The following is a 23284-nucleotide window of genomic DNA, read 5'->3' as shown; positions in this document are numbered from 1 at the left end:
AAAAATACTTAAGCCATTGCGCTGTGAACTTGAGCTGTTCCACGCACTTCGATTGGCCCATGCACATAATTACCTTCTACACCTGAATGAAGCAAGTATGTCTGGGTGTTATTATACCGCTGGCTGTTTGTTATGGCGCTCTTTATGAAATTTAAATGTTAGAAAAGGGCCAGGGGCAGGGCGAGCACTCTCCCAACATGAAAAACAACCAACTTGACTTCATCCTGGACTGCGATTATCCTGCACCAGTATGATCTCCAATAGGTGTGAGACTACCTCCTTCAGATGGTTTCATACCTCTTGGCTTTAATATGGGTGGGAATCAGGTGATTGATCTGACTCTTGAGTTACACCACCCCTTCTGTGTAGAGGGTGTACATTGTTGTGGTGGTCCATTACATCATGCCAACCACATGTATGCAAATTAGGATGAACCACCTGTTCCAATGAATAGGAAAATGCATTTTATTTCTCTCGTATACCCAGCAACAGGATCTTTAAAATTGTTTTCTTTACACTTTATCCTATAAATCATAGATGTGGAACATCCACCAAGGAATCCTGCAGATGGAGAATTCAACAAACCGATTCAGGCTGTTATTAAAAAGGAGAGTCCCATTCTGAAGGCAGTGGGAAGGGCAGGCACCATAATCAATGAGGATTATGTGTCACCGCCAAAATACAAGAGTAGCTTGTTACATCGCTATCTGAATGACTCCTTAAGGCATGTCATGGCATCAAATGCAGCTATGAAGGCTACTGACAGAAAAAGAAACCATTCAGGATCCTTCAGCTCCAATGAATATGAAGAAGAACTAGCGTCACCATCATCATCTGAAACAGATGGGAACTTTGTGTATCGTACTGGTAAGGGTTCTGCACTATAAATATTGATTTTTTAAAATATTATTCATTCTCGGGATGTGGTCATTGGCAAAGCCGGCATTTATTGCCCATCCCTAGTTGCCCTGAGAAGGTGGTGGTGGGCCTTCTTGAACTGAGCAGTCTGATTCGTTCTAGCAGTTTGATACAATGAGTGGCTTGCTAGGCCACTTCAGCTAAGAGTCAACCATGTTGATGTGGGACTGGAGTCACGTATAGGCCGTGCTGGGTAAAGATGGCAGGCTTCCTTCCATAAAAGACATTAGTAAACCAGTTGAGTTTTAACGACAATCCAATAGCTTCATGGTCACTTTTACTGATACCAGTTTTTTATTTCTAGAATTTTAAACTGAATTCAAATTTTCACAGATGCACAGGAGTTCACTGAATCTCTGATAATTCTTGATAACTTTGTGCAATGTTCCCAATCTAACAATTCAAAATGTCTTTTTAACTGTTGAATATTAAAGCATTAAACATATGGAGAATGCTTGTCCAGTGAAACTTCCAATCCAGACTCAGGCTACTATTAGACTTAATTGCAGCCTTTAAGCAAAGGCTGTCCGGTTTAGAATCTTCATGAATGGAACAAAGTAAATGCTCCCTATGCTTTCCTTCTATTCTTTATTTAATGTTAAAAAAAATTAAGGAGAGGCTGAAAATCAGCCAGTTTTCCAGCTCCTGGTTGCTATCCACTGACACCTGCTGGAAAGTTTTTTTTATTCATTCATGGGATATGGGCGTCGCTGGCGAGGCCAGTATTTATTGCCCATCCCTAATTGCCCTTGAGAAGGTGGTGGTGAGCCGCCTTCTTGAACACGGGCATGTATGAACCTCAGGTGAGCACAGGATTGTCAATGCTTCGTATCCAGGTTCACACATGGACAGTGGCCACTTAGATAAGGTATTACTTACACCCATGGAAATGTACCCCAACAAGAGTGAGCACCTCTGGAGGGGAATGAAGGGAGATCAAGGGAGAAAATTGTGGTGGTGGGGGGGAGATATTCTGTTTTTGTGTGTGTCTTTGTTTGATCTCCAATTATTATTTTAAAATATATTTTAACATGAAAGAATGTACTCAAAAGTGTCAAATGGAAACACAAGGATGAATGCAATCATAGGCTAACTGAGAGCCTATGTGATGCCACAGTCACGTTTTATTTGTATGTGCTTCTGCAGTGCTGTCACAGACCCAAGAATTTCACACAGATCTTTTTCTTTTGAAGAATAGGCCATGTTGGCTACTTTGTCAGTTCTGGTGATATAATAGTGAACAGAAATTTCCTGTTGCAGGCACTTTCTTAGCTGGGGACACAGCCATGAAAAAAACTGTTTTTCTGCAGGATTATAGAAATTTTATTAACATTGCTCCAGACAGTCTTCTGCAGTATTTGTTTTGAAAATAAGAATATTATAGACATTCTTAGAAATGAGCCAAAAGTAAAAGCTGACATTTTTTGGTGAGTTTTCTGGTCAATGTTTAATTAGTCTGGAGTAAAAATGTATTCAAATAGTCAAGAATGATAGTCTAAAAAACTATGGAGGAAGCACTTGAAACAGGAAGTTCCTGCCCACAGGAAATGTATGAGTTCCCTTTAAACAGAACAGGAGTATTGGGCAGATAAATGTTTTAATTCATGAACCCAGCCAGACATTATTTATGTTTCCAGGGTACTTATGCTATTTTTTCGAATACTTGCATTCATCATAGCTGTAGAATATTAAGGCAAATTACAGCGTAACATTTCCTTAAAATAACACCAAAATCTGTTTATAGTTAAATTAATACAGTAGCTGGAAAATTATTTATTTCTAGCTGAAATATGTGAGTGGTTGAAGCCTCCATAAAATGCTCGGCACAGTATTGCTGTTACTGTTGACTGTGAGCAGGCTTGATTTATAAGACTGGATGTAATGAATGCCCTTAAATAGCATTGTAAATACATTTTTTTAAATTATCATTCATTAAACCTCTATACAAGAAGCCCGCATTATACATTTAAGCAATTAAATACTCAATGCAAGTCTTTTTTCAAACACCGAAAACTATAATAAATTATATTTAACTGATGCAGAATTTTGACAGAAACAAATATTTGAACTTGGGCCATAACATGCGTAACTTATACTATGAACACAGTATCCAACAGAGCAGACAACACTGGTTTCCAGTTTTCTCCCTATTTAATGATGAATGAAATAATAACATTTCCTAAATGAACTATGACTGCGGAATACAGTGGACAGATATTGAACTGATATCACCCATTGGGCAGTTGTGACTGATTTATCCTTGCAGCATTGCATATTATATTATTTATTGTAAAATTTATAATTTTACAGAGTATTCTATAATTCTACCAAATCATTTCACCAGATTAAATTTGAACTGTTTTAAAATTTAGCATGATGAATTCACTGAACCCGTGCTCCCAGTGGGGAGGTGTATTTGAAGGGAATGGGAGTTGGAGATAGGATTACAACATTAGCTCGCACTCCACTCTGGCGCAGCTCCTTGCTGGGAGTGTGGAATTTCCCCCCTTTATATTTTCCGATTTTCAGCTCATGAATCTTGCTGAGTTATGGTTCCAGGGGCGCTAGCTGCCCTCTGGTATCTCGTCCAGATGACCAGTCTTCATGTGGGAATCTAATCTATTGACTGATAGTTGACTATCCCATCATCGCGGACATCATAGCCAAACCCAATCCTGTCCCCGCCCAACGAACACACGCATGCACTTCCTAGTACAGGTCACTGAATTGCAACCAGCTGCAAGAACCTTGGCTGATTTATTCCCCCACACCCCAGCCCAGGGGCACCAGAACCCACTGCAGTGCCCTGGCTGAGATCAGCTAAGTCTACACAGACCGATGACCCATACTTCGGACTGCCCCGATTTGTATGGCTCAGTTCCACACCAGACAGTTCATTTACATAGGAATCCATTGGGAAGCTCTTTTTGACTTTATTTTTATACAGTTTTTCAGTGCATTATTGTTAAGAACTTCTACTTTTCTAGTCACTATCCAAAATGTATTCAATCCTTGCTGTCAAAATCCACATTAATCCAAATGGTAGCAAATTCCACCGATATTTATTAATCTCAAATATCTATTTCTCCATCTTTAGTTTCTCACCCTTGTGGGGACATGCCATTCCATTTCTGAGGTTTATTCCAATGTTACTTTGTAAGGCAGGGGCTGCAAGGCAGTGGCTTAGATTCTCTTGCCGCCCTGTTTAGAACCAGTCTGTGCTTCTCCCAGACAAATCAGCTGAGATTGCAAACTCAGTATGGGAATCGCAAGTGTGAATCTACCCTATTCTACAGTGTAACACAATGGGGGTAATTTTGACTTTTGGTGATAGTGTAAAACGTATGATATCGTCTCAGCTGCCTGTTAAATAAACACCTCTCATGATTTTCGTATCCATTGAAGTTAATAAAACGAAAATCGGGAGAGGTGTTTAACGGGCAGGTGAATGTTTTACACTATCGTCAAAAGTCAAAACTACCCCCAATGTATTGATACAATGATAAATTCCCATGTATATATTTAAATAATAGTGGATACCTATTGCCCTTAAGTAATTGGAGATATGCAGGCAGAGATTTGGCAGTACACCCAGGATATTATTACTATTTGATTACATTTTCTAATAGCCTTCTAATAGCTTGTTTTTCTGGACATCTGCAACTGTCAAAAATTACTGTCTGAGTCCAACAGCAGCACTGTGCTCCATTGGAGATTAGCTGATCCCTTGTCAGGTATTGGAACATCGCCCAAAGCTCAGATCCTCAACTAGGACTGGGCTCTTTAATTGTGTCTGAACATACTGCATTCAGGCAGTCCGGCCACTGTGATTGAGTTCATTTAAACTCTTTGGGCCAATTAATTATATTTACGACCTAAAAACTGGAAAATATTTATAATTATATTAATCCCCTTTTGGCAGAAAAATACTGGTAAAAAAGACCAAAACAATGGAAATCTATCTTCTGTTATTTAAGTAAAGATTAATGGATACCTGAGCATGATTTAAAGATTACACTCTCATTTAGGAGTTCAGAGACACCTGTGAACCACAAGGGTGAAGCTTGAGAGGTTTACAGTAATTTCAAAGGAGTCAGCTGTGGCTCAGTGGTAGCATGCTCACCTTTGTTAGTCTGAAGGTTGTGGGTTCAAGTCCTCACTCCTGGGACTTAAGCACAAAATCTAGGCTGACTGTTTACTGAGGCAGGGCTGCTGTCTTTTGGATGAGATGTTGAACTGAGGCCCGTTTGTCCTCTTAGTTGGATGTAAAAAATCCCATGGTACTATTTCGAAGAAGAGCAAATGAGTTCTTACTGGTGTCCTGGCCAATATTTATCTCTCAACCAGCGTCACTAAAAAAGATTATCTGGTCATTATCTCATTGCTTTTTGTGCAATCTTTCCGAGTGCAAATTGGCTACCTGTTTCTTACATTATAACAGTGACTACATTTCAAAAGTATTTCATTGGCTGTAAATCGATTTGGGGCATCCTGAGGTCGTGAGAGGTGCTATATAAACGCAAGCTCTTTCTTATCTCAACCTGGTGAGATTACCACCTTCAAATTGCTCCCATGAATATGTTTTTTGTATAAAATGTACAGTTTTTGTGAGGTGAGTTTTATTTTGTTTGCAATTTGCCAGTAGCAGATGTCACAGGAAGCATTTGCAGTCATGATGCACACTGTTTGACATCTTTACTAATGGTTAAAAGTTAAGACATAATTATTATGGTTATTGAGTGATTATGTACAATTGAATTTCAGAAAACAACATGATCGATACACTGTATTGCATAATAATTTGCATGGGTAAAATTGCTGTTAACTTTCATCAAATGTCGTAGACCTTAGGTACATTCGCTCACAATCCGTGGTGTCTGCATAATGTTAAATTCAAATTTGGGTTTAATCTGGAGGTGGTGCACATCTCAGCAGGAGAGAATGAGTGGAATTGCTGCACCAGTAAGGTGTAAAGATGATATTGGCAAGAATAGGTGCTTTTATTCCTAAAGCCAGTTTGCCCTCAGTTATATACTTGGGGTATGCTGTGCCTTTCTTGATGCTGTCTTTTTAAGGTTGCCTCAGTGAATGTGTAAAAAAGAACTGCTTTTGCCTTGCTTTTATTATAGTAAAACACTTGAAGAATCATAGAATCATAGAAAATTTACAGTACAGAAGGAGGCCATTCGGCCCATCGTGTCCACGCCAGCCGATAATAAGCCACCCAAAGTAATCCCACTTTCCAGCACTTGGTCCATAGCCTAGTAGGTCACGGCACTTCAGGTGCACATCCAGGTACTTTTTAAATGAGTTGAGGGTTTCTGCCTCTACCACCCTTTCAGGCAGTGCCTGGCAGACTATTGCAATGGGTCTCCAGATGGATGATATGGATGATGCACTTTTATGGTTGGACCTATCACCAGCCTGATGCATTTGACTTGGATTCAGAGGATGAATTTTTCCTAGAGTTGAAAGTGTCAAACCCAGCTGTTGATTTTCACAGTTGTCATGTATTGTCCCAGGGGGCCACCAGTGGCATCCTGTCCTTTACATATCTATTGTCCAGGCATGGCTGTTCTACAGCCTAATCCTCTTAAGTCTCATTTTACATTTCTAGTTTTGTTAGATCTTCTGAAAAGGATGCATTTTCTTTCCACGGTCCCCTACCAAATAGAGGAATGGATGCATGTGGATATGATATTCCGAGTGCCAGTAAACACCTGCATTGCCTTCCATCCACATTATGACTGCCCATTACTATCTGTATATAATTCTACCAGTCATTCAACACATCTGAAAAATTGACTCACTCATTGTATAGTTTGGAGTTACACAAGCTTGACAAGATATTTGAAGGGTGTTTTGTACTGCCTAATGTTCTTCTGCCATCCACAAGGTCTCTATCTCATTACTGCTACACTAGATTCCTAACAGATCTTGTGTGGCCAGTCCACATTCTCAAAACTGAAAATGAATATGCTTGCTGAGGATTGGCTATGCCCCTGTGGGACTGATCTATGTTCTGCAAGCTGGTTCGAGGTAATCATCCTCGCAACCCATTCTTTTAAAATTTATCAGGTATCCTGTTCTTTTTTTCCTCTGTTTTTTCCTGTTTCCTTCTCCTCGTCTGCAGGCATTGACCTCTTGCTCATGCAAGTAGCTATTCTTCATTTGTGAGTCTAGACAGTGTTGGCAGGCCATTGGACCATGTGGGGCACTACTTTCAAACCTGGTCTTTTCCTCACTCAACATCCATGCATGTACATTTCCAGCTAGATAGGAGGCCGAAGGGCCTCTATCCGTGCTCTATGACTCTAAAGCGTGGCTGATTTTCCCCTCCCCTCAGGGGCACTGAGGACAACTGGAGTGTGTCTACCTTTGCCCAGCTAAGAACAGCCAACAGACTAAGGATCAAATCTGGGACTTTTCTGGTCTTCATGGCTTAGCTACTCACTGCTTTAACAAACTGAACCCTCGGGGGAAAAAGATGTTTCTTTCTATTTTGCCCCCACACCTATATAGAGAAGCTAAGGCTCCCAACCTCATTCATTGTATCACTTAGGGCCATTCCAGATTCCATTTATTTTGGCCCTTTTTATTTGATCAGTGGAATCTCTAGAACCATTATAACTGTGCAGGAGGGGTAGTAACGGATCATTCAAGAAACTACCACTAAAGGCTAAGAAATGCTGTTGACTGATGCACCAGTTCCTTTCCTTCTTCCCATAACTTTTCCATAAGCAGGAGGTAACAGTGCCCTGCTTTGTGACTCCAACTTCCAGGATTTTTAAATCTTCATAAGAGAAGAGGCTTTATATGTACAATTAGAACATTTCACAGCATTCAAGTTCCCTTCTGCTGAAGTTATCACATGGTGCACATCTTCAGATCCTAACAGATAACTGGTGACTATCTATGCAACAGAAAGGGTCATAAGATCTACCCAAGACTTGGCTAGTCCAGATTCCAGAGCAGGGGATAACTTGATTCCTAACTTGCATGCCCAACAGAATTCAGTTCTAAATACCTTCTCTAGAGAAAGTTAACTCAGGGTGGAATCCTTTTCTCTTGAAGTCTATGTGGGGAAACTTTAGTTTGGGATCCCATTGCTTCTCCAGTCAATACCACACTACCACTGGACTCAGGCTTCCCATTATGACTGCCTCCACAAAGCCTTGAACCAGAGGCATACATGTTTCCCCATTCCATATTCTGAATTCATGGATGCTGAACTCAGTACTACTCTCATAGGTCACTTCTGCCTGTCTACCACTATAGGTGGACATTACTATCAGACTGGCCACAGAGTTTGCTCTCTTTCAGCCAGATGTACCACCTTCAATTGCTTACTCAGAATCTTTTCACATACCTTATCATTCATCTTATTTACAGATAGTTTATGAGATGTAGATATTTCACTGTTCTGTTTAATCTACTCCTTGTTTCCTTGAAGATTTAACAGTTAATCTTGTTAATAGTATATCTGTTTAACAGCTCCTTGTTACCCCTGCCTGCAGTATGCAGAGTTTCAGACAGTCAGTGTTCCAGAATTTTGATGCAATCTCTTAATCAGGATATGTTTCTTTTATTCAGAAGATGTGAATGTGCCAAAGTTGAATATGGGATTGCGAGACGTAGTGTATTCCAGATCTCGGCTGGGCTGCCAATGTGCGATGTCAAGCAGATGTCAGGCTTTCTACAGTGAAAGCAATAGACAAATGGAGAAAGTCAACCTGGTCTACTCTTCGGTAGATCTTGGTGACCAGCTACAGACCAGGCAGAGACATTAGACCAACTTGTTTGCCTATCCTTGTAGTTAGTAAATGGTGTATAATCAAAGTGGACCTAGAAAGGAAAGTGTGGGCAAAATAAAATAAGACATGAAGAACAAGGTCCTATTTGAAGTAGCTGATTGGGATTCTTCTGAAGCCCTAATCTGCGTTCTATTTTATCAGGATGTTTATTTACGTCCAAGCCCTGATTTTGGGATTTTGGCAAAATTAAGGCTCCGCATGCCCCTCTTTCTAAGGTACAATGTTGAAGCCAGCAGCAACCAGAAATAATATAGCAAAGTATTAGGGAAGAAAAACCAGAAATGCAAAAATCAAGGACTGCCCAACAAAACCAACTGATGCATGGAGCAAAATACAGTAAAGGGTACATAAAAAAAATGGAAAGACTAAAAGAAAGTCATCAAAAATGTTCTCCCATTAAGAAGCATACTTCAGCTTCAAAATTAGTTACCAAAAATCTACTATCTTCCTTTAAGAAGCAAGGCCTCAGTACACCCCTGTATCCAGTTTTTCTGGATGGCGCTCAAACTGTGGTTGGAGCCTTGCCAGAAGATATCAAATTTGGCAATGGACAGTTTATAATTGCACTTAACTATTAAAATGAGGTGACACATGGCGATAACGTGGCCTCATTATTTGTCCCAAAATCATCTGTTAGAAAATCGGGCACCCTACAATTCTTTGCAAAATCAATTCTCTCTTCCTTTTAAGGGAGCTTAAAAACGGTTCTTTATCTACTTTATACCGTAGCATCCTAATGTTAAACACTATCAAATCTTGAATGTAATTTGTACTTGTCCAGCACAAATTTGACTGAGCCAACTGCTCTGACAGTTCACCAAGTTCTTTTGATCTTTGACAGGTTCTGCTGGAGGCCCTCAGCCTTGGTGTGTATCTACTATCAGATTAGTATTAGGGAGGAACAGCCCAAATTTGAGCACTTTATTTGAATGGTTATCCACCATTGCACTGTAAGATAACTTCAGTTAACAATGTTTTCATCAATAAACTGTTTTCCTCAAATGCAATGGTGAATTACCTAGTCCCATCCCTTCTTCAAGGTTTGTCAGAGAACTTGCAGCCCTCCTTCACCTTTTACCTCCACTAAGAGGTTTCAGTCCTGTATGTAGATCTTGGATACTTGACTCTTCTTCTCCACCTTCCAAATTATGTTGTAGGAACAAACAATCACACTAAGAAAATATTTTCACAGGTGACGGAATGGCAACTAAGATTAGGCCAAAGCAGTGATATTCTGCCTACATCCTCTCCTTCAGAGTATTCTCCTCTGCTGACCAGGATTCACCCTATGAGAATTTTATCAACAATGTTGTGGGCCCACTCTTTACTGGACACTTAATATTTCTCTCACAGCTTTACTGTTAAAACTTGTCCAATTTAAACATGCTCCCGGTGAAGTCCCTGTTCTTTGATCTCAGTTGCATTTTTCTTACACACCTTTCTTCAGTCACGCCTTGTCAGAGTCAAAATATAGATGCCTTGCAACATCACCTTTTATCCCCTGTTACTGGAGAGAGCAATTCCTCTCACACAATCCTGACATAATAAACAACCCATAAAGATAAGAGTCAAACTTGAACTTATCGCAACTTGCCATTGCAAACAGAACTGTTTGCTCGTTAACAAACTCATGGCAAATAGAATTTATTACACATCAAAAAATCACCAGGCCACTGCAATTATGCAGTTAAAACATATTTTTATATAATTGTTAACAGTTTTAACAACATTAAAGCCCTGCTGGACTTTTTATTGTACTAAATTTGTTCTAGCAAGGATAATTATCAGACTTTTTCAGTCAAACTGATCTCTGTGTTAAAAGATCGGATGTGAGCCAGTAATAGTGCTGTCATACTTCAGGTACTGGTTTGAGATGGTGGCTCCACATTGCTCTCTGGCTAGGCATCCAGAGCTCTTCGTGTTTATGTTTTTGAATTCATTCTCGAGATGTGGGCATCACTGGCTAGGTTGGCAATTATTACTCACCCAAGTTACTCTGAGAAGGTGGCGGTGAACCTTCTTCTTGAAGCACTGGTAGTGGTTCGATACAACTGGGGGCAGTTAAGAGTCAACCAAATTGGTGTGGGACTGGAGTCACATATAGGCCAGATCAGGCAAGGACGGCAGATTTCCTTCCCTAAAGGACATTAGTGAACCAGTTGGATTTTTACGACAATCCGACAGCTTCATAGAGACTTTTATTGATACCAGCTTTTTATTTCCAGATTTTCTTATACTGAATTCAAATTCTCAAACTACCATGATGGATTTGAACTCACGTTCTCTGGATTATTAGTCCAGGCCTATGAATTACCAATCCAGTAATTTAACAACTACAATACCATACTGTCAAGCACCAACTCATCGAATCAAAATGCCGGTTAAATTTTTAATGTTAGTAAATAGCTGACTATCCTATCAGCACCTCACTAACACTAAAAATGTTAAAAATGAAGTTCAGAAAGACCACTTGGGAAATTTTTAAAGTTTGTTTCACTCTGGTTGCAGATATATTGTAGCTCGTCCAAATTCAAATCAGTGCAGGAGATGTGGTCTGGATATGTTTTTAATAATAAAATATACGTGTGGGAGAATTATTCCTCTCAGGTCTTCTCTAAGGGGAAAGTACTGCCTTAGGTTTTCTTTCTCCTGCAATTATCTGTAGTTCCACCATAAAATGAAACTCCAAGATCACATAACTTGTCAAGAACTAAGCTCCTTAGAACAAGTATTTAGACATATGGAGGGTTAAGATAGAGTTGGATATTTCACAGCTTTTTTCAAATGGAAAACTGAAGATCTTTTGTTGAGCGCCTGTATGAATTTCATTGGAATCCTGTAGTGGAGAATTCCATTGCATTCTCCAGTTTTTTTCTCAGCCAAATCATGCATTAATGTATATTCTATGTTAGGAATTCCCCTACTAGGCACTTTAGTACCTTTTCCCTTATTTGCTAAGTTTCCTCATTTTTATATTATTTGGCAACCATCCATGTCAGCAAGAGTCAAAGAACTATTCAGAGGAAAAGAATAAAGTCAATATTTCTGACTAATCTTATAGGGCCTTATTATTATACTTGGCTTGTCAAGGCCACACATGTTCATTCTTCAGGTGTAAAAGACAAAGAGAAGCCCTTCACTTCTAATTCCCATTGCTAAAAGAACCCTGCATGCACTAAAAAAGCTCCTAAAATGTTTTTGCTTTTTTCTACTTTATACATGGTTTCATACTGTTTCTGTCAGTCCGTGTTATACCAACCTACCAAATATTCATTTCTGACACATTCTGTGAAGATACTGTAAAATTTTACATACTAACCTTAAGTTGAACTTAAAGCTTTACAATGACTAATAATAAATGTTATCATTTTACATGTCACATAAATAAAACTTAACAGTTAAGAAAAGGCATAACTAGGAAGTTAACTAGAATGGACAGCTTACAGTCCCACTACTACTAAAAGATTAAATAATTAAGCAAAATCAAGTAAATAAGGTTCCTTTATCATGGAAGATTTGTTGTAGGACTGAATTAAACATTTTACTTTTCTCTTGTAAAATTATAATTTCTTGATTAGTCATCTTTTCCACTGACAAACATGATCTGTAACTCATCAGGAACAAGCACATTTATAACAGCTGTTCTCAGTAGGCAAGATGCTTAATTATTGATTCTCACTGCTAACTATTTATTAGCTAATGATTTTGTAATTCTGCTGGACTATAACTTTCTAAAATCCATGCTATTAAATTGGATGGCATATAGTTGGATCTTGCTAACACAATCCCTTAAAGCCAAGCAAAATGTGAAGTGCAGTGAAGGAATTTTATCTAGATTCTGTAACAAGGAGGGGGCCAAAAAAAATTCAGATTTTCCGAGTCCTCACCTGGGGCAAGGTACTTCATCTGGCATGAATGTGCATCAGAAAATCACAAGTAGTGGACCCACATTGTTTTGATGCATGATCCCAGCATGGAGGCACTTTACCAGAGGAGAATGTATGTATGTGTATACATATATATTATATATATATTTCAAATGCCTACTGGTTAAACAATCTTTTAAAAAAATAGAATGAAGAAAGTTCAGCCCAGCTGTCAACTACTGTCACTTCTGGCTTTTGTTTCTCCAGCATTCAGTGAAAGTGAATGTTTGTAAAATGAGTCGATGTCAGATGACTAACATCTACAGCTATGTTAGTACTGGCACTCTGCCTGTTTCTGAAATATATAAAGGTAATATAAGGATGATGTGTCCTTTGAAACTCAGTCACAGTTTACCCCCATGTTATATTTGAATTTGTGTGCTGAACATCAGCTCTCCTTGTACCATTTATAGAGTGGGTTTGTTTAATGATAATCGCATCTCACTACCAGGACTGAATAGTACCCTTTGATCATATATCTGTCTGGAGTTAATTATTGTGCTGTGTTGACTCAGGCAGTGTTTGGCTTTCGTACCTAAAAAAATAAATTTTTAAAAAATTGGCTATCAATTAAATGGAGATGAAAGTGAATGTTTGGAAAATGAGTCTGCACCAGATGACCAATATGACCAACATCCACATTTGTTTGCTGGTAATTCGCCTATTTCTGAAACATCCATCTAACACAAAGAAGATGTGTCCTTTGAAAACCTGACACAGTTTTGTTCAGCATCGTTTGATAGCCTCTGCACAAGACATCCCTCTGCCGTACCATTCTTCATGGACATGATCTGGATCTGGACTGTGAATCACTTTCAATACATTCTACCCCTCAATAATACCTTGAATGAATTATCAAGTTATGCTGATTTAGATAGACGGTGTTTGGCTTTCATTTAAAAAGGAATGAAAAAAAAAGCTATTAATTAAAACGAGGTTCGGGAAACATTGCCATTGTAAAGTACCAGAAATAGCTTGGCCTGTTATGTTCACATAGTGTTCAATTATGAAAAATGTAAATGATCAAAGAGGACTATTTTTAACAAGATAACCCACTTATAATACCATTATAAACCTTGGACTGCTTTTATGTTAATAAAGTAGAATATATTTAAAATTATTCCTAATAACGTGTTAGCTGAAGTTAGTTCTGTTAAAAATGTTTCTGTGTACAATATATTTGGCTGCTGGTGTGCGTGCATGAGATATAGATTAAAGTAGACACAGTTAGAAAAAGTACAGTGGACCCAGCTGTGGAGAACTGAGCCAGACTGGAAAACGTTTGGTTGATGCCAGTGCTGCCTGATCGGACTAAACAGATAATGACTTTAAAATTGCTGTAACCTGGTTTCAATTATACAGACTGGTTTTTGTGATGTTATTAGAATACTGGTCTTAAAAATATTGAAAATAGTGCATAAGGGACTAAAGCTGAGAAATTAATGTTTGCGATTTTTTTTACAAATACTAATAAAATGTTACCAGGTTAAAATCATGAGCAAAGGAATGTCAAGCACATTAGGTATTTTCATGTTGATAACACAAGTTATTCCTAGGTTTAAAATATTCCTAGTAATGTTACCAGTGAATAATTTGCTGAAGCGACAAATCCACCTGACTTCTGATATAAATTACACAGCTGATAGATCACAGTGTGGTGTAGTGGCTTAGAACATTGTTCTTTCAATCTGGAACCTGGGTTTGAATTCAGTCCAGACCCCTCTACTCTCTCTGAGAACTGTTAACAGTCCTAAATGAAAAGATAGTCCTAACCAAACTTCCAGTGGACTCAAATTTACAGCGCAACTCAGCCCATAATTTGACACCAATAAGAATTAAGTTGTCAATCTCACTCAGTGCAATAGCAAGGGTGGCTGGGTGATAAATGGAAGTAGCACACTGGTGTGCTTGAAAGCTTCTCCTGAAATCAGAATGAAATCATATTGTTGTGTCAATGTAAAGGAGATTTCCTGTATCAGGTATGTGCTACACCTGGATGGTGAGTGCTCGGTGCTGACAGTGGATGCAAAAATGAGAAACTATTTTCTATGCATCAACAATGCCCTCTCTTATCATGATAAACACAAAATTCACAAAGCAACAAAACCTCAGCAATTCACCCATCATTGATGGATCTCCTGCAGCATTGCTCATGATGAGCCGTAGAATACAATGGAAGTTCAGTTTTTAATCACTCCACCCATGGCAGCCATGCCTTCAGCTGCCTACGCCCTACCCTCTGGAAATCCCTCCCTAAATCTCTCATAGGAACATAGGAACAGGAGTAGGCCATTTAGCCTCTCATTCAATGAGATCATGGCTGATCTGTAACCTAACTCCATATACCTGCCGTAGCCCCATATCCCTTAATACCTTTAGTTAACAAAAATCTATCAATCTCAGATTCAAAATTAACAATTGAGCAAGCATCAACTGCTTCTCTACCTCTCTCTCCTCCTTTAAGACGCTCTTCAAAACCTGGATCTTTGACCAAGCTGTTGGTCACCTGTCCTAATATATCCTTATGTGGCTCGGTGTCAAATTTTGTTTGATAACGCTCCTGTGAAGTGCCTTGGCACGTTTTACTACGTTAAAGACGCTATATAAATGCATGTTGTTGTTGTATATGTCAAAGGGTTTGAAATTTGAGCCAATTCAATAGTGTGATAGATTATTTTGCACTATGGACACATTTAAAGTGTGACTCAAAACCATTATAATGTTGCCGTAAGATTTCCCGTGGCATTGCTCATGGGAAAACAGAGGGTGTTCTATTTTATAAAGATAGGAACCTTATACATTGCAAATCATAATGTACTAGTCTTCTGCTGAAGTGTCTCTTTAAGGCTGCAAAGTCTATTTGATAAGTACACACTGGGTCAGTTCATTCAAGGGTCATTAAGAAGGTGCAGACATTCTGGCTGCAGCATGTTGTGTTCCTGCATGTTTTCTCTGTAGACTCCAAATGTCACCCTCATTTATTCAAACTTTTTTTCAAATATATCACAGAAACTTGCATAAACGTTAACATCAAACATCCTTGGATTCGGGGGTGGTGCCAGAGGACTGGAGAATTGCAAATGTTACACTCTTGTTCAAAAAAGGGTGTAAGGATAAACCCAGCAACTACAGGCCAGTCAGTTTAACCTCGGTGATGGGGAAATTTTTAGAAACGATAATCCAGGACAGAATTAACAGTCACTTGGACGAGTGTGGATTGATTAGGTAAAGCCAGCACGGATTTGTTAAAGGCAAATCGTGTTTAACTAACTTGATAGAGTTTTTTGATGAGGTAACAGAGAGGGTAGATGAGGGCAATGCAGTTGATGTGGTGTATATGGACTTTCAAAAGGTGTTTGATAAAGTGCTGCATGATAGGCTTATCATCAAGATGCAAGAGGTGCATGATGCAGGAGGGAGGGCTTTAGATTCCAGGTGCATTGGGATCGGTTCTGGGGGAGGTGGGACCTGTACAAGCTGGACGGGTTGCAACTCAACAGGGCCAGGACCAATATCCTTGTGGGGAGGTTTGCTAGTGCTGTTGGGGAGGTTTAAACTAGCTTGGCAGGGGGATGGGAACCTGAGCGTAGATTCAGATGGGACAGAATCAGAACTGGAGATAGAAGGCAGAAAATTCTTAAGTGACTTAGGAAGCCAGAGGAAACAAAGGTTAGCAAGGGAGTTTGGCAGTCCTTAAATATATTTACCTCAGTGCAAGTATAGGAAATAAGGCAGATGAGCTGAGGGCACAGATAGACTCGTGGCAGTATGATATCTTAGCTATTACAGAAACATGCTTAAAGAGGGGCAGGAATGGCAGCTCAACGTTCCTGATTACAGGTTTTTCAGACGAGATAGAGAGGGGGATAAAAAAGGAGGAGGGGGTGGCAATTTTGGTTAGAGAAACAATTACAGCTGTGAGGAGGGATGATATGTTAGAAGGATCATCAAATGAGGCCATATGGGTTGAGCTAAGGAACAAAAAAAGGGGCAGTCACACATTCAGAGGGAGATAGAAGAGCAAATATGTAGGCAAATTTCTGAGCAGTGCAAAAGCAGCAGGGCAGTAATAGTAGGGGATTTCAACTACCCTAATATTAACTGGGACACAAACAGTGTGAAGGGTATAGAGGGCGCAAAATTTTTTAATTGCATTCAGGAGAACTTTTTTAGCCAATACGTAGCAAGCCCAACAAGAGAGAGGGCAGTTCTGGATTTAGTTTTAGGAAATGAGTCTGGGCAGGTGGAAGGAGTATCAGTGGGAGAGTATTTTGGTGGTAGTGATCATAATTCAGTTAGTTTTAGCATAATTATGGAAAAGGACAAAGATAGAACAGGAGTTAAAGTTCTCAATTGGGGAAAAGCCAATCTTACTAAGCTAAGAAGTGATTTAGCAAAAGTGGACTGGAAACAGTTACTTGAAGGTAAATCAATGTCAGAGCAGTGGGAGGCATTCAAGGGGGAGATTCAAGGGGTGCAGAGTAAACATGTTTCCACAAAGAAAAAGGTGGGACTGCCAAACCTAGAGCCCCCTGGATGTCAAGGAGCATACAGGGTAAGATAAAGCAGAAAAGGAAAGCTTATGTCAGACACCGAGAACTCAATACTACAGAAAGCCTAGAGGAGTATAAAAAGTGCAGGGGTGAAATTAAAATGGAAATTAGGAAAGCAAAGAGAGGGCATGAAAAAATATTGGCAAGTAAAATCAAGGAAAACCCAAAAATGTTTTATAAATACATTAAGAACAAGAGGATAACTAAGGAAAGAGTAGGGCCTATTAGAGACCGAAAAATGTAACCTATGTATGGAGGCGGGAGACGTGGGTATGGTTCTTAATGAATACTTTGTATCCGTCTTCACAAAAGAGAGGGACAATGCAGACAGTGTAGTTAAGGAGGAGGAGTGTGAAATATTGGATGGGATAAACATAGTGAGAGAGGAAGTATTAAGGGGATTAGCATCTTTGAAAGTAGATAAATCACCAGGGCTGGATGAAATGTATCCTGGGCTGTTAAAAGAAGCAAGAGAGGAAATAGCAGAGGTTCTGACCATCATTTTCCAATCCTCACTGGATACAGGTGTGGTGCCGGAGGATTGGAGGACTGCTAACATTGTACCATTGTTTAAAAAGGGAGCGAGGGATAGACCGAGTAATTATAGGCCAGTCAGCCTAACCTCGGTGGTGGGCAAATTATTGAAATCAATTCTGAGGGACAGGATAAACCGTCACTTAGAAAGGCACAGACTAATCAAGGACAGTTGGCATGGATTTATTAAGAGAAGTTCGTGTCTGACTAACTTGATTGAATTTTTTGAAGAGGTAACAAGGAGGGTCGATGAGGGTAATGCATTTCATGTAGTTTACATGGATTATAGCAAGGTTTTTGACGAGGTCCCACATGGCAGACTGGTCAAAAAAGTAAAAGTCCATGAGATCCAAGGGAGAGTGGCAAGTTGGATCCAAAATTGGCTCAGTGGCAGGAAGCAAAGGGTAATGGTCGACAGGTGTTTTTATGACTGGAAGGCTGTTTCCAGTGGGGTTCTGCAGGGCTCAGTACTAGGTTCTTTTCTTTTTGTGGTATATATTAATGATTCGGACTTAAATGTAGGGGGGCATGATTAAAAAGTTTGCAGATGATACAAAAATTGGCCGTGTGGTTGATAGTGAGGAGGAAAGCTGTAGACTGCAGGAAGATATCAATGGACTGGTCAGGTGGGCTGAAAAGTGGCAAATAGAATTCAATCCGGAGAAGTGTGAGGTAATGCAATTGGGAAGGACAAACAAGGCAAGGGAGTACACATTAAATGGGCGGATTCTGAAAGGTGTAGAGGAAGTGAAGGACCTTGGAGTGCATGCCCACAGATCCCTGAAGGTAGCAGGACAGGTAGATAAGGTGGTTAAGAAGGCTTATGGAATACCTTCCTTTATTAGCCAAGGCATAGAATATGAGAGCAGGGATGTTATGCTGGAACTGTATAAAACACTGGTTAGGCCACAGTTTGAGTACTGTGTACGGTTCTGGTCACCACATTACAGGCAGCATGTAATTGCGCTAGAGAGGGTTCAGAGGAGATTTACAAGGATGTTGCCAGGACTGGAGAATTTTAGCTATGAGCAAAGATTGGATACGCTCGGGTTGTTCTCTTTGGAACAGAGGAGACTGAGGGGTGAATTAATTGAGGCATACAAAATTATGAGGAGCCTAGATAAAGTGGATAGGAAGGATCTATTTCCCTTAGCAGAGAGGACTTATTTCCCTTAGCAGAGAGTGATTGGTAGAAAGATTAGTGGGGAGATAAGGAAATTTTTTTTCACCCAGAGAGTAGTAGGGGTTTCGAACTCTGCCTGAAAGGGTGGTAGAGGCAGAAACCCTCAATTCATTTAAAAAGTACCCGGATGTGCATCTGAAATGCTGTGACCTACAACGCTACGGACCATGAGCTGGAAAGTGGGATTAGGCTGGGTTGCTCATTTTCGGCTGGCACGGACATGATGGGCCGAATGGCCTCCTTCTGCGCAGTAAATTTTCTATAATTCTATGATTCTAAGATTGCAGCCCATTGAATAAACGGGGCAGTAGCAACATGAATACAGAATTGGCTAAGTGACAGGAAACAGAGAGTAGTGGTGAACGGTTGTTTTTCGGACTGGAGGGAGGTGTACAGTGATATTCCCCAGGGGTTAGTGCTGGGACCACTGCTTTTCTTGATATATATTAATGACTTGGACTTGGGCACAATTTCAAAATTTGCAGATGATACAAAACTTGGAAGGGTAGTAAACAGTGAGGAGGATAGTGATAGACTTGAAGTGGATATAGACAGACTGGTGGCATGGGCGGACACGTGGCAGATGAAATTTAAGGGAGAAAAATGCAAGGTGATGCATTTCAGTAGGAAAAATGAGGAGAGGTAAAATAAACTAGAGAGCACAATTCTAAAAGGGGTACAGGAACAGAGAGATCTGGGGGTATATGTATACAAATCATTGAAGGTGGCAGGGCAGGTTGAGAAAGTGGTTAAAAAAGCATACAGGATCCTGGCTTTATAAATAGAGGCATAGAGTACAAAAGCAAGGAAGTCATGATGAACCTTTATAAAACACTGGTACGGCCACAACTGGAGTATTGTGTCCAGTTCTGGGCACCGCACTTTAGGAAAAATGTGAAGGCCTTAGAGAGGGTGCAGAAGTGATTTACTAGAATGATTCCAGGGATGAGGGACTTTAGTTACGTGGATAGACTGGAGAAGCTGGGGTTGTTCTCCTTGGAACAGAGATGGTTGAGAGGAGATTTGATAGAGGTATTCAAAATCATGAAGGGTCTAGATAGGGTAGATAGGGAGAAACTGTTCCCATTGGCGGAAGTGTCAAGAATCAGAGGACATAGATTTAAGGTGATTGGCAAAACAACCAAAGGTGACATGAGGAAAAACTTTTTTAGACAGCGAGTGGTTAGGATCTGGAATGCACTGCTCGAGGGGGTGGTGGAGGCAGATTCAATCATGGCCTTCAAAAGGGAATTGGATAAGTACTTTAAAGGAAAAAATTTACAGGGCTACGGGGATAGGGCGGGGTAGTGGGACTAGCTGGATTGCTCTTGCATAGAGCTGGCACGGACTCGATGGGCCGAATGGCCTCCTTCCATGCTGTAACCTTTCTATAATTCTATGATTCTATAAAACTGTGTGATAACTGAAGCGTGATAGACAGGAACAGCATACATATGAAAGTTTTATAATATTACAGAGAGATTATATGGATTGGTCTACAAGGAATCAGGTATTGGTCTATGAACAGTAATTATTTTCACCTGCTACCCTAGAGTTCTCTGTACAAGTCTGTATATGTTTATTTCAAATTAATTTGAATCTTCAAGCAATTTAGGTTAAAGAATCAAATATAACCATCACAGAGTTATATCAATCCATATATTTCCTCTATTGATGGTAAAAGAAGATCTGGATAAACCTGCGCAAACATTTAGCCTAAATTGTTACACAGTAGATGACCTATAATGAGCCACATATTTCACCAGTGTAAGTGCAGACATGGCACTTCTTGACCTTTTGTGGATGAATAGTTTAGGAATTGAAAGGAGCTAATTCTTATCCAGCTGTTCCAGACTCCCTCTGGTTCTCTAACATCAATAAGTCATAAGATTAGGTTTCTGTCTGTAAACAGTGGGCTAATCAGAGCCTCTCTTACCATTATAATAACTGTATAACTCAATTAACAAGGAACATTGAGCATTTCCTTTCTGAAATTGCCTTATTCCCTGATGAAGTGACCGTGAGCCATCACTGATCTACCCAGTGTGGACAAGTATTATTATGTGGTACATTGAACAGGATCAGAACATTCACCTTTTGGATAGTAGGAATTATTTTCAGTGGGCAGTGTGAAAATACAGTGCCTTCAAGTGTACGTTCTTATATCTGGTTTCAGTGAGGTCACATGAATTATTTTACAATGGTTGAAATTGAAACTGTCAATCCTATTCCTATCTCTTGTACAATCTACAGGCCATTTTGCATTGATGTGAATTGGTTTTGACTTATCACATAGATGTAAAGTGTGTGGTATAATTCCAGTGCAAAGTCACCCAAATCAAATTTAGGATGTAATCTGAAACCACTTTGGTTGTGCACAAACTGCGGTATAACATTTAGTTACATAATTATAGGTGCTGCAGTTTAAAACATTTCAATATGAAAGACCCTATACAAATGGAAGTGTTAATACTTATTATTAATGCAACCAGTGCAAAGTGAACTAAAAGTATTTCCTAGGCACTCAGAACAACCAACTGGCATCTTTTCAAACTTCATTTTTAAAGTTATTAATGCACAGGAATGCACTGCTTGAATGGTGGTGGAAGCAAATTCAATGGTAACTTTTAAAATGGAATTGGATATAGACTTGAAACGGATAAACTTGTAGGGTTATGGGGAGAGAGCAGGGGAGTGGGACTATTGGATAGATTTTTCAAAGAGCCGACACGAGCACGAAGGGCCGAGTAGCCTCCTTCTGTGCTGCATGATTCTATGATTAATGTTAGCAGGTTACTGGTAGCTGACTGTGTCATTGGCTTGTCAACAGTAAAGTTTAACTGGTATTTGGATGCTGATGTGCAGAGCTCTATTTGCCCTGGTCAGCGAGCAGTGTGAAGCCAGCAGTATGAATCAGATCTTCTGGGCTGCACATCATGCTGAACAGATACCAGTTACAATCAGGTAGTATAACTGCAGCCCTATAGACCAATCCAGAGAGCACTTTGATATTAGATTCACGTTGCATTTATGCACCAACTTTAGCATCACAGAGAAGCAGAAACGGCTTCACTGCAAACCAAAGTTTATCTGTAAACAGGAAGTCAGATCAGGTGTCACACTAGGAAAGGCAAACTGAACCTCCATGTCGCAACCAATGACGCAGAATGAAAACGGGCTTTGAAAAGAGAAAGTGAGATCAGGTCTAGAAGATCCATTCTAAATCAGCTCCCCAGAATTACAGCAAACCTGAGAATCATTTACTTTCAGTTGACTTTGTGCAGTGTTCCATCACCTTCATAGGGCAGAGTGCTCTTCCACTGGAATGGGCAGCAGTGCAAACGATCTTGTAGAATTGAAGGAGAAAAGGAAAGGGAAACCGTTCTTAAAATTCTTCTTTTTTTCTACGCTTTGTTAGCACCGACAGCTCTTCAAAATGTAACAGGAAAAAAGAGTATTCTTTCAGCTGGTTTGGTTTATAAGGGAAAAAATAACTTTCTTCTCTTTTGTTATCAGAGACAGTGGAGCAGGGACCGAACAGATTAACCAGGTTAGTGAATTCCGGAACATTCTACCTGCAGCGTTGGAAATTGCTAATGTCAGTTTAACTTGCAGACTAAACTGCCATTTTCCATTTTTCTTTCAGTGGCCCAAAGACAAAGGAAACTTCCAAAGACGAAACCTACTGGAAGGAAATTAACGCAGCCATGGCCTTAACAAACCTGGCACAAGCAAAAGACAAAATACAAGGAACAACCAGCTGTATCATTCAAAAGTCTTCACATATTTCTGAAATTAAGACTTTGAAAATTTCACCGGGTAAACCATTTTAAAGAAAAAGATTACATACATGACTTAAGACATTTCAGAAGCAAAAACATTCCATGTATATATTAAAAAAAAATGCTGCAACCAAATGCTGACTCCTGGCTCCCGAGGCCAGTTTAGAACAAATCTTTTTTTTAATCTAATCTTATGTTTATTAATATATTTAGGATCTTTCAGCAGTTTTTAAATCTTTTGTAATTGCACATGTATTTCTGCTGTTGTTGGCCAGCTTATTTTTTTTTAACAAGGACTGACTGTAAATTGTTAAAACAGTACAATTTCTATCAAAGTATTAACTTATTTTATATTACTCAAATTAATCTTTGACATGTCATGTTGATGCTGTCGGCATGAATATAATGTAATATAAATAATATATCAATAAGCTACAAGTTGCACACTGAAAGCATTTCTACCGCAGTGAAATTGTACTTTTGTATAACAAGATCAGTTCCGTACTGTAAAGCTCTTATTTGACAAACAAAACAAAAAAAAAGTCGACAACACAGGAATATACATTGTGGTCCT

The 23284-nt window shown here is 39.5% G+C and overlaps 1 protein-coding gene across 1 annotated transcript in view; it reads left to right on the top strand.

Moving 5' to 3' along the window:
- Positions 1-22979, top strand: part of mkxa (mohawk homeobox a) — a 51815-nt gene extending 28836 nt beyond the window's left edge. The window contains exons 5-7 of the mRNA XM_067999107.1: positions 538-867; positions 22445-22478; positions 22575-22979. Coding sequence (XP_067855208.1) covers positions 538-867; positions 22445-22478; positions 22575-22761 — 551 coding nt within the window. The 3' untranslated portion in view covers positions 22762-22979. The remainder of the gene's footprint in view (positions 1-537; positions 868-22444; positions 22479-22574) is intronic.
- Positions 22980-23284: the final 305 nt, after the last annotated feature.

This window comes from Heptranchias perlo, chromosome 2 (assembly GCF_035084215.1).
Source record: "Heptranchias perlo isolate sHepPer1 chromosome 2, sHepPer1.hap1, whole genome shotgun sequence".
NCBI lineage: Eukaryota > Metazoa > Chordata > Chondrichthyes > Hexanchiformes > Hexanchidae > Heptranchias > Heptranchias perlo.
Note: the sequence above shows the minus strand (reverse complement) of the source record. Positions and strands in the feature narration are given on the sequence as shown.